Source organism: Carassius gibelio, chromosome A12 (assembly GCF_023724105.1).
Source record: "Carassius gibelio isolate Cgi1373 ecotype wild population from Czech Republic chromosome A12, carGib1.2-hapl.c, whole genome shotgun sequence".
Taxonomy (NCBI): domain Eukaryota; kingdom Metazoa; phylum Chordata; class Actinopteri; order Cypriniformes; family Cyprinidae; genus Carassius; species Carassius gibelio.
In genome coordinates, this window is record NC_068382.1 from 10,798,691 (window position 1) to 10,811,595 (window position 12,905).

A 12,905-nucleotide genomic window follows, 5' to 3' on the forward strand; every position below is an offset into this window, starting at 1 on the left:
AACCCACACTAAACATGCCTTCACTGGACTACATCACACAACACAGATATCTGCCAGCAAGAGAGATGAATAAAAAAAAATCTCTAAACAAATATATCAGAGGTAGACAACACACGTAGCTATTGACTGACCACAAACAGGAAATATAACTTATTTGCTTCATTTTTCATTCGTTAATGTCTTGCGGTCTTGCTGTTTTTTTTTTTGTTGTTTTTTTTCTTTTCTTAGAACAATTACATTTTGGGCTAAAAGTGTGTTGTAGCACAAGCGTTACTGAATATGTACAGAGTGAAATATTACTTAAAAAATGTATTAGTAATGCCTTACACTACTGCATTACAGCAAAAAGTAATGTTACTGTAATTTGTTACTTTTGTAATGCGCAGTGTTGGGCAAGCTACTTGGAAAATGTAGTGAGCTAAGCTACCAGTTACTCTACAGTAAATGAAGCTTCACTACACTGAAGCTACCCCCCTGGGAAATGTAAAAAGCTAAGCTTGTTGTAATTGTTTAGTTTAATAGTTTTTTGTGTTCCTTATCAATTTGGCAACAAAAACAATCAAAATACATTTAATTAACAATGTGCGCACAAGGAAGTGTATGCACCTGTTGCATGGGCATGCTTAATATACTGTAGGCCTTTGCAGAACAAAATGCAAGACCTCCAAACTGTACAAAAAAATGGCCAGGCTGGCCCTTATGAAACAAAAATATATTGCAGTATATTGGAAAATATCATGTAATATATTAGGCATATATTCTTATATATATATTTATTTTTTCCAATATATTGCAATATATTGAAAGCGGCAATCATTTATATATTTTGCAATATATTATATAATATATGTGTCATCAATATATTATTAAATGTATTCAAATATATAAAATATTAGAAATAAAAAGGGAAAATAATATATTACAATATATCACAATATATTTTAAGAAATATATTGGTAAATATATTTTCCTTTCGTAAGGGGGACCCTGATAATTTTTACAAGCAGCATCTGAAAACATATTTTCTCTCTGTTATCTCGGTCAGGGTCATGTACTTGTCAAGGTACGGCCACGGCGACTCACTCCTCTGGATAAACTGTTCTCCGACCTCATCCTATGCCATCATGACATCAAATAATTTTTTGCGTGACTGGCCAAGGAAGGTGACGGTAATGCATCATAAAGATGGTTGGTTGCTATCCACCATAAACACGAACAAGATGAAGTAGCGCCGTCGCGTCACTACTGATCCAGGATCAGCGATCTTAGCGGTTGTATTTCCCGATTTGAGTTTGAGCTTCAGAAATGCTTGCGAACATGTAGCTTGTGTGGACGCTACCGCACTACTTGATAAAAAAAAAGAGCTTCGCTACCGAAAAGCTATTTGATTCAGAAAGCAGTGAAGCTACGACCAAGCTACTGAGAAATGTAGTTAAACGAGTAGCTTCGCTGCTTGTAGCGACGCTACTGCCCAACACTGGTAATGCATTACTCCCAACACTGTTAGTTGTCCTCCTCACTTGTCTGCCCCTCGTTATCTGTCCTATTTGAGTTCTAGCCCATTCTGTTCTCCTTTGTCTGGAATTGTTCATGTCTACTTTTGCTACGCGTTTTCCTGTTTCCTTGGACATTATTAAAGACTCTATGTTTGAATTGGACTCCGCATCTCCTTGTTGCTTGTGCTGTGCTCCTGACAGTAGCAACCAATGACATAATTCCAGACCTAAAGAAAATAAGTAAGCGGCACCTTTTCTCCCCGTTTTGTTTTCATTTGTTGAAAGTTTTTTTGTTTCCCCAGTTTTTCCCCATGGCTATGGAAATAGCAACTCAGTTCTCCCCAGAAGACCGCAGGGATCTTCCCTTCATAGAGTTCACCTCTAGCTCACCTCTAGAGTTCTCCACTCCTATCATCACCTCAGAATCTGCTCCAGAAAGTTCTCCTTCATCTACACTGGTCCCGTTCAGCCCTCCATCATCTCCTGATTCCTCAGAGTTAACCAGCACTGCACCACCAGAGCGCCCTCAAATGCCTACTCCTCCAGAGAGCTGGCTAAGGTCACGGAAGATCCGCCATGGCCTTCTGCATCTACTTATCTCCCATGCCCTCCTGGATTGCCTGATCTGCCATGGCAACCTGAACTGCCTGCTCTGCCATTGCCTATTGAGTCCCTTGATCCTCCATGGTCTCCTGGACTGGTTGATCCCACCATGGCCTCCTGAGTACCCTGATCTGCCATGGCCCTCCTGGACTGCCTGATCCACCATGACAACCTGAGTCCCCTGCTCTGCCATGGAAACCCAAAGTGCCTGCTCCGCCATGGCCCCCTTAGCTACCAACTCTGCCATGGAAACCTGAACTGCCTGCACCACCATGGCTCTCGAGCTACCTGATTAGTCCTGGAGGCCTTCCTATGTCCCTGTCTTGCACCACAGCAAGGCGCCAACCCCTATGATATTGTTATGCTGTGTTCACACCAAACGCAAATAGAGCATCTGGCGCGAATGATTTCAATGTTAAGTCAATGCAAAGGCGCGTTTACGTGCGTCTGGAGGTATCGCGGCGCGAATAGGGCATTAAGCGCGGCGCGGAAGACGCGAATTCGCCTCATTTGCGTGTCTAGTTCGCGCGAATGACGCGAATTGACTCGCGAATAGGGTGCTTCGCGCGAATGATGCTTTTTGTGCATTTAGCGTTTGATGCAAATTCGTGGCTGCCGCCCGAGTTGAAAAATTCGAACTTTGGCGTCAATTCGCGCCGCGTTAACCAATCAGGAGCCTGCTAGGAGTCACTCATTCAACAGTTTAGTGAAGTGACATTCAGCCAAGTATGGTGACCCACACTCAGAATTTGTGCTCTGCATTTAACCCATCCGAAATGCACACACACAGAGCAGTGAACACACACACACACACTGTGAGCACACACCCGGAGCAGTGGGCAGCCATTTGTGCTGCGGCGCCCGGGGAGCAGTTGGGGGTTCGATGCCTTGCTCAAGGGCACCTAAGTCGTGGTATTGAAGGTGGAGAGAGAACTGTACATGCACTCCCCCCACCCACAATTCCGTCCGGCCCGAGACTAGAACTCACAACCCTTCGATTGGGAGTCCAACCCTCTAACTATTAGGCCACGACTTCCCCAAATAGAGGATATTTGTTCCTGCAGCCTCCGGTTGTGCAGGAATACCCTTCTCCACTCATTCAACAAGGAGGAACGACTGATGTTAATAATGTGAGCAGTCAACCTGAGCTATATGACATAAGTTCATATTTCTATAGAGACAGGAATAAAAAGGACCTATATATATAAAAAACATATTAATAGATAAATTGAATAAAGGCCAAAAATAAGAAACGTTTCATTTTACGCCAAACAAATTATATTTTATCTTGAACCACTAAAGAGACACCAGAGCCAGCGGCAAATGTCAGAAGATCTAGCCGAGTTGAGGCTGCTCTCGGTGGATACATGATGACGGAGCTCCTGCTGTTCGCATGGAGCTCATCTCCGAGATCGGCGAAAAACATTTTTTAAATAGACGCTGTCATTATAAATAAATCGCATATTTGAGTTTAAAACAACTACATTCTCGCCTGGAATACTTTTAAAACTACATTTCATGACACAATAACAGTAATATTTTGAAAATTATCCGAATAAAAATGGCGGTTGAAAATGCTGCGTGAACTCAGCTGGCAGAAGCCCCCCCATGACGCAAATTCGTGTCTGTTGTGAAGTTAATTTCACGCGCGAATGAAGCGAATTACTCGCTCGAATGAAGCGAATGATCTCAAAATGGTCAAGCGGCAAACTAGACGCGGTAGACGCGAATTTGACGCTCTATTCGCGTCAAGTAATGGCAAAGTATATGTCAATGGGAGTAATGTCACGTGTATGTTCCCATTTAGTTCCTGTTTGTCCTTATTTGGTCTTTCCTGTTCCCCATTTCACTCTATTAGTTCCACGTGTTTCCCATTATTAGTTATCCCCTCACTGGTCTTCTCCTCGTGATTTGCCCTCTTTGAGTTCTAGCCCATTCTGTTCTCCCTTGTCTGGAATTGTTCATGTCTACTTTTGCTACATGTGTTTTCCTGTATCCTTATTAAAGACTGTATGCTTGAATTGGACTCTGCATCTCCTTGTTCTGTGCTCCTCATAGTAGCAACCCGTGACAATCATAGTAAATATTTTAATTAAAAAAACAACGTCATAAAGTTCAAAGTTTAGTTTTAAAATGTTATGGCATCATTTTAAATTAATATTTAAGTATTCTCTCTCTCTCTCTCTCTCTCTCTCTCTCTCTCACACACACACTCATCCATCCATTTTGATTAATTAGATAAAAAAATTGTTTTCTTTAGCAAAAAAAGTGGCAAGTTAGAAAGTGGCAAGATGAAAACCACTATTTTCTGTTTAAAACTTTCACATAGCATCTTCAGGTTATAATAACATTAAAATTTTAAATCCAGATTTTGATATTCAAAGATTTATTATAACATTTTATTTTATAATATTCTTTTCTTTTATTATTTTTTCCAAAATTCTATAAATCCATGACTCTTTTTTCCAAATGCAAGAAATCCATTGAATCAATATACGAGTTATTTTTCATGTTGAAACTGTTGAAAATATTGAAAGCACAAAATGGTTAATCAACATATGACAGCCTCTGAACTGGAATGCGACTCATCTGAGATTATGAACGCAGTGTATACATACGTAGCTTGTCAGTGATACAGCTCTTTGTATTCATCTGAAAACACATTATGGAGATTTACTACTAATCACAGAACCTGCTTTACTGATGAGATCTGTGAGATCTCAAAGAACCAGCTTTACTGACGAGCATCTAATAAATCACATGTGATTTATTGTGAAGCCCTAAGTTTGTTTGCTGAAAAGTACAAAGTAGATGAGGAAAAATAGGATGCCGGGTATGTATTCAAAGTATAGCCATTACTGCCTAGAGTGCGTGGAATGGTGCACTATGATTGGTTGAGCGGACATATTGTATTCTGCAGAGAAGGGATACTAGCATTTGTCTTGGTTTGAAAAGAAAGGGAGAAACCATGACAGAATTACTCGTCGGATATCACATTTTGCATGAAATTAAATATGTAATTTTCGTTATGACCAGATATATTTCTGATTTGGGCAGAAACGCCGGTGTAATTTTTTTATGGCGTTTATGACGTTTTGGAACCAAACTTCACACACATACACACACACACACAATATTTTTTTATGGCGTTTATCACGTTTTGGAACCAAACTCTTCACACCCACACACACACACACCCACCCGGGTCCGAATCCACTGTGAGACATCAATGTGTCCCTGAGCAAGAAACTTAACCCCTAGTTGCTCCAGAGGAGAGCGACCTCTGACATATGTAGCAATTGTAAGTCACTTTGGATAAAAGCGTCTGCTTAATGAATAAATATAAATATATAAGCACGTGCTGTTTATTTATTTATGGAAACGTTTTATTTAGTAATTTTCATTTTTGCAACACATTAAAATAACTTTGATATAATTACATTGCTTCTGTTTGGAGTCAATTTTGAGATTCAAGAGTAAGTTTCAAGGACTTTGCACAGTCTGTAATTACATCAATGATCTCTCTCCTCTTTATCTATAACAACAGTCAACAAAAACCACAGGCCTTCGCCCCATGACTTTGCAGGATATGCCAGTGGTTCAGGCTCTTCTGAGAGAACATCTAAAGGCTTTTCATCTTTCTCCTTCCCTGACCCTGGAGGATATTGAGCACTGGCTTCTGCCTAAAGATGGTGTGATTGACACATATGTTGTGGAGGTCAGTATGATGAAATTGATCTTTTTACCATTTTATTAAGACATCTAACTGTCATGTTCTGTATTAATGTCACTTTTTATGCAGAGCATGGCCGAGACCATAACTGACATGGTGAGTTTCTACACACTTCCCTCACTGGCTCTGAACCACCCTGTGCATAAAGGCTTGAAGGCAGCCTGTGTTCTTTATTGCATCAGCAAGGCCACCCCACTGCTGCAGCTAATGGAGGACATCCTTATCATCTGTAAAGCAGTAAGTCAAATGAAATATCAACATAATACAGCTGACTGCATTGATTGTGCCTCATATGAAGACATTTACTACCCATCTGTCACATCCAAACTACCCTAACCTATAGACAGGGCTGTTTCTAGCCATTTTGATGCCCTAGACAAAATCCCTATTTGTGCTTTTCAATGGCGATAAATCCCCCACATACATCACACATAAATAAATGTTATTACATTTGGATTTGGATACGTTTAGATATGATCAGTGGCTACTTTTTGTATTTATCTGTTTTTTATTCAATTGTTTTGTTGTTGTTGCTTGAAAAATTTATTTAAATGGTCAGTTATTGCATTATTATTTCAGTCAACCCTAAAAAAACCCTTTGTTACAGCAAACTATAAAAGCCTGATCACTGGCATAAAAGTAAGCAATGTAGCTATTTAATCCTTTGTTCATTCCATTCCACTCAGCTCTCTATGTGAATTACGCTGTTCCCATTAAATGCTGTTATCAGATGACAAGTGCTGATTCAGCTCGCCTATGGCTGGAAATGGCACTGCCTGTATATTTGTGATTCTTTTACATTTATTATTTGTTCTGGTCTCACCACTCCTACTCTCTGCTTTTCTGTTTAGAGAAAGTTTGATGTGTTTTCTGCTCTGGATGTAATGGATAATAAGTCTTTTTTGGAGCCCCTTAAGTTCAGAATGGGAGATGTACACAAGCATTATTACCTTTACAATTGGAGATGCCCTGAGATGGCCTCAGACAAGGTAAGCAAGCAGTCTGTGATAGTTTAAACCTTTTTTTTTATTCAAAAAGAGTAATATTTTGTATCTATATTTCAGGTGGGTGTTGTGCTGAAGTAAAGGCAGTTTGTGCACAAATGGACAATGAAAATACATAAGCAATCATATAGCACACTTTTCTTACATATTAAATAAATCAAAATTTCTCATGATGAAACTTGCATGAATGTGTTTCTTTCTTTACTATTGATAAAGTTGTCCATTACATTACATTACATTACAGATTTCAGCACTATAGTTTTACTCAGTACTGCTCATTCAAAAAAAAAAAAAAAATATATAAAAGATAATGAATGTATAAGTATACATTACACAATCTATTTAAATTAAATATTTATATATATTATAATTTAAAGATTAGGATTGCTGCTCATGTTCCATCTAAAATAAAACATACATTGTTATTAATATTATTTTAATAATAATAAAAAAAGTTTTACATAACTCAAAAGTTACCTTTTTCATATTAACAGAACATGGAAATGTGTTCTTTACATTATTTGTATTCCACAGGTGGTTTAACTGTGAAGAGTAATTAATATAATATCAATCTGGCCCAAAACTTTCTTGTATTGTAGTGCTAGCTGTGTGTCACATCAAATAATGGAAACGACAAGCAGACACATTTATTTATTTGTTGTTTGTTTGCTTGTTCATGCTAAGAGCTGATGTTAATTCATAGACTAAACAACTGTTAGAATGTCTACCCACATGAACAGAGCTGAACGTGCAGCACTGTTTTGTGTAGTATCTATAAGGCAACACCAGGTGGCACAATCGGGTTGACACCCAACAAGAAAACCTACAACCCCCCCCCCCAAAAAAAAAATAAAAAAAACTTTCTACACATTAATTATAAAAAATAAATAAATCATAAATTCTGACTGTTTTCTTTAAAAAGTGTCTATGCAATTTGTAAATAAATGTTATTTTAAATAAAGATTATATTAAATCTTAGATTCAAATTGTGTATAGAAGCATTAGAATTCCAAACTTTTCCACTGAGTACATAGGCTAACAGATGCGGTTGTTGCTTTTCGCTAGCGAATCAGTGTTTTTGAACAAATCATTCAAGTGAACGAACCGATTCAAAAGAGTCGAGTCGTTGGGATGAATCAAAATGTTAACCACTACTGGCGTGGATGGGGGTGGGATTTCAACTTTCAAACACGACAGGCTAATGCGCTCGTGTTTTGCTGTCTTTCGGAGTCTTTCTACTGTGTGTTAGTGCGAGTTTTTATGTTCGTACTCAAGGAGTAGGGCCTAGTGTGAAGTTATAATTTTAGTTTTTCAACACAAGGACATGCGGTGCTTTAATCCCGGCAGTGCTCTCTGTCGCTGATTCTTAAGACCTTAAGACCTAAAGATTGCTATGCAATTTTAGATGCTTATATATTTGGCTGTTACTTAACGCGTATTTTTTTATTTGTAAAATACTCCGGGCCTATCTATGCTGTTGTTTGATGACTCGCTGTGTTCATCTAATGGTGAGTATCTCATTCAAAAAGTGTTACATTTCTCATTGATGTGTTTACTGAAAGTTGCATATCGAGTCATGTTCTGTCTTTGCAATTATGTTATTCAGAACAGGCTTTTACTTGAACAGTATTGCTAGTTTAATATGGTTTGAAAATTGGATCAATGCCACAACTGAGAGATCAGTGAGCTAATGGGCGGAGTGTGTTGCTTAATTCAACTGAAACCAAAGGTCTCTTTTGAAATGTTCCCTGTAAATTCTTTGTTATGGCTGAATTGTGAGTCTTTTGCTTGTGTCTTTGCGTTTACTTTTTTCTTTTTCTTTTTTTTTTTTTTAATATCTGATCTGTTTATCAGTTTCTTTTCTTTTTGTTGTTGAGAACATGTTCCAACTATTCAAATCATTAATCGACCTTAATTTCATGTGTTTGACTTATTGTGCCATTTCAATTCTACAACCTGTTTGTAACCCAGTCCAAGAACACCCTTGTGTGATTCATGATACAAACAAATTGTTCTCATTGAGTTCAGAGGTCTGAGTCTTAGCAAACAATGATTCCCCAATGAACTGTTTGGAAAGGGACTTCTTACAAAGACAAAGGCATTGCGAGGGAGGGAAGCTAGTAATGATTTCACTTCTCGTACAGTGTCAAAGACATTTAATGTAAGTAGTAAATAGAGTTTTACATCACTTGTGTTTGACATCAAATCATTTGTAAGCTTAGGTGAATGTTAAAGAACATTTTCAATTTTAGCATTTAAGTGTTGATATTAAAAGCTTAAAGGTGCTGTAGGGAACTTTTGTAAAAAAATATTTTTTTTACATATCTATTAAACCTGTCATAATGTCCTGACAGTAGAATATGAGACCGATAATCTGAGAAAAAAATTAAGCTCCTCTGGCTCCTCCCAGTGCTCCTATTGCCATTTGCAGAAACTCCATCGCTCCCGGTAAAAAATAACCAATCAGAGCTGCGGTCCGTAACTTTGTTTGTGTTCAAAATGTTGAAAAATGTATAGAATAAGCGAGTACACCATGAATCCATTTTCCAAACCGTGTTTTTGGCTTGTCCTGAATCACTAGGGTGCACCTATAATAAGTGTTAATATTCGGACTATTTTAGATTGCTTCGGGGGTACCGCGGCGGAGTAACCCAGTACCTTTGTGATTCTTCATAGACATAAACAGAGAGAAGTAGTTCCGGCTACGATGTTCTTCCGCAAGACGCAAGCAGTTCTGTTTGTTAACCGCTAGAGCGTCAAAAGTTCCCTACCGCAGCTTTAATATTTTTAATTTATTGAGAGTGTGTAACATCCATTCTTAGATTTTTACCTTGTGGCCTTTACTTAGCTGAGCCTGTTTAGGAAAAATGTATTTTGGAATTTTAGTGATATTATTTAGAAGTTTAATCAAATATTATTTTTAAACTCATTTATCTTCCGTATCTGGATATGAATAAAACAACAAAAATGTAGGTCCAGACTTTATCCATCAAGGGTTGATTGTTTAATGAAAAGTGAATGTTATATGTGAAAATTCACTTTTTCTATTCAGTAGCCTAACTGAAGATTAAGTACAGTAGACCGATATAGAATTTAGTGCCTAAAATACAGGCTTTGTATTTTCCACAAAGTCAAGTAGGCAAATCATTCCTGCCATTTGCATAAAGTCATAGGGTTGACAATGTGACAACAGCACAAGATTTTCACTAAAAAGTTTTGCACAAAAAAAATAATAATATTTGTTCAACCCTCATTCTGGCCTTCTGTTTGAAATGATCTGTTTTTAAAGATGAATGTATCCTTCAATGTAAACAGTCTGCAAAGTTGTTAATCAAAAAAGTGCATGATAAATACACCACCTTAACGAGTCTTCGTATTTTTTAAGTTTCTGCCTGTTACCTATTTACTACACAAGGTAACACATTTACATAATCCCCGCCTGCCCACAAAATATGAACAGTTTCGTACAGTCACCTTTATTTATATAGTGCTTTTAGCAATACAGATTGTGTCAAAGCAACTGAACAGCATTAAATAAAAAAAAGTGTGTCAGTAATGCAAAAAGGCAGTTCATCATTGAATTCAGTGATTTCATCGTCCAGCTCAGTTCAGTTTAATTATCTGTGCAATCAAGTCAACAATATTGCTGGAAATTAAGTGTCATCAACTAAGCAAGCCAGAGGCGACAGCAGCAAGTAACCAAAACTCCATTGGTGACAGAATGGAGAAAAAACCTTGGGAGAAACCAGGCTCCATCAGGGGGCCAGTTGTCCTCTGGCCAAGCTTAAGCTCAGAACTGATTTGAACAGAATGTTTCGAAATCAATGAGAAACTATTCTAATACTAAATGTATATTCTGAGAAAATTACATTTTCTAACCTTAGATGTATTTAAACCTGTTGTAGGAGAATCCAAACACAATATTAGGACACTTTAAAATACCATTTGACCTGCTCTTTAAAAGGCGGCTTCCTTAAAGGAACACCTCAAACAGAAATTAAAATTTGCCTAGCTGTAGATGAGTTTGTTCTTCATCAAAAGATGGAGATATTTAGCATTACATTACTTGCTCACCAATGGATCCTCCGCAGTGAATGGTTTCCGTCAGAATGAGAGTCTAAACAGCGTATTAAAAAAAATCACAATAAGCCTAATCCGCAAGTAATCCACATGACTCTAGTGCATCAGTTAACATTGTGTGGAAAGCTGTGTGTTTATAATAAACAGATTTATAATTGAGGTGCTTACCGCTAACTTTAAACCATTACTTTTGGCCAAAAGTTCATAATACATGATGCATCCTCCAGTGGAAAAAGTCTTGTGTTCTGTCACATCAAAATTCACCAACGTTTTTGTTTAGAACAATTTGTAAACTGTGCTTGATCTGTGCATGTTTTTTTTTTGCAAATCATTCGCCATCGTTCTCAGTAGGGATGTCAAATTTCGATTATTTCCATGATCGATCGTCGTTTAAATTAACGATCAATTAATCGATTAATCGTTAACCATAATACTGCAAAATGCGTCTATTGCAGGCACGCAGTCAGCGGTATGACAGGATGTGCAAAAGCCACACACACACACAAAACGCTTTCTCACTTGAATTAAAGAGGTTTTAGTCTGAATAAAATGCTAGTAGCAGGATTATAAAATGAATAGATGCGATTATGATCATTTGATAAAATGAAGAGAGCGCGCCATACTTTTGAGGTCATTTTACTTTGTTGACAGTTTCCAATCCCGCACGGAGAACGCTGAACGCGCATCTTTAAATGGTTTTGTGGTGCTCGTTGTTGTATTTTAAAGCACAATTGCAATGTTTTCAACTGACATTATTGTATAAAATTATCCGAAATGTGGAGCGCGTGTGACTGTGCTGCACATTAAGTGAACTACATCGGCGCTGCTGCACCAAAACACAGTTGCTCACATTAATTTGATCCTGCTGGATTCTGTCCTAGAAAATGTCAGATTTTTAAAAACCCGCATACAGCATATTTTATTATCTTTCGCTTTTAATAACTGTTTTCGCATCTCTTACTGTGGTAAACATGGGAAGGGAAATTAAAGATTTCATGAATTAAGAATTCGTTCGATTTATTAATTTGTTCCCTTATTTCACTTAAATCATGGGTTATTTAGGGAACAAAATTAATGAAACATGGACAATTGCCACATTAATAATTCGTAGGAATGAATTAACAAGTTGTAGGAATGAATAGACTACCTGTCCTGTCACTGTGTCCCGCAGCCCTGCAAAGCGCACGATATAAAACAGTTATCTGATGAAATGATTAGTAACTACATTTCTATTGCATTTAATGTTGAAGAACTTTTATGTTGTTTCTATTTTAATGTACTTTAAAGTTTAAATCACATTAAAAGCTTAATTTGTACATTGTGAATGAATGATGATGCTTTTATATATCGTCACCGTCACTCACAGCCGCTCGCACGTGTTGAGTGCGCATGAGCCGCACGCAGCCCAACATTGAATCGGTTAACCGACCATCGATAACCTTAATCGATTGCATCTCTTATCGACAATTAATCGATCATCGATTAATCGTTGACATCCCTAGTTCTCAGTCATCGCTCCTTACAGTGTCTACACTGGACGTGAAAGTTTTAGCTTAAAGGGGGTAGGGCTGCACGATTCTGGATAAATTGAGAATCACGATTTTTTGATCTCATATAGAGATCAAGATTCTCCTACGATTCTTTATTATTATTATTACTATTAACATTATCATTATCACAAGTATATAAATTAATTATTTTATTTTGCAAGGATTCTTTAAATTGATCAAGTGTGACAAAGACATTTATAACAAAATATTTCTATTACACACAATTATTGTTCTTCTGAACTTTCTATCAAAGAAACCTGAAAAAAATCTACTCCTCTGTTTTCAACATAATAATAATAATAATAATAATGTTTTTTTTGAATGGCAAAACAGCATATTAGAATGATTTCTGAAGATCATGTGACACTGAAGACTGGAGTAATGATGCTGAAAATACAGCTGCACACCACAGAAATAAATTACATTTTAAAATACATTC

At 37.3% G+C, this 12,905-nt stretch overlaps 2 protein-coding genes across 2 annotated transcripts in view; both read left to right on the forward strand.

Moving 5' to 3' along the window:
- Positions 1-7,014, forward strand: part of nmt1b (N-myristoyltransferase 1b) — a 28,801-nt gene extending 21,787 nt beyond the window's left edge. The window contains exons 9-12 of the mRNA XM_052612252.1: positions 5,647-5,817; positions 5,902-6,069; positions 6,684-6,821; positions 6,897-7,014. Of these exons, the coding sequence (XP_052468212.1) occupies positions 5,647-5,817; positions 5,902-6,069; positions 6,684-6,821; positions 6,897-6,917 (498 nt within the window). The 3' untranslated portion in view covers positions 6,918-7,014. The remainder of the gene's footprint in view (positions 1-5,646; positions 5,818-5,901; positions 6,070-6,683; positions 6,822-6,896) is intronic.
- A 934-nt stretch (positions 7,015-7,948) lies between these two features.
- svild (supervillin d) overlaps positions 7,949-12,905 on the forward strand; it is a 133,363-nt gene continuing 128,406 nt past the window's right edge. Inside the window, exon 1 of the mRNA XM_052612193.1 lies at positions 7,949-8,344. The gene's annotated coding sequence lies outside the window, so the exon portion shown is untranslated. The remainder of the gene's footprint in view (positions 8,345-12,905) is intronic.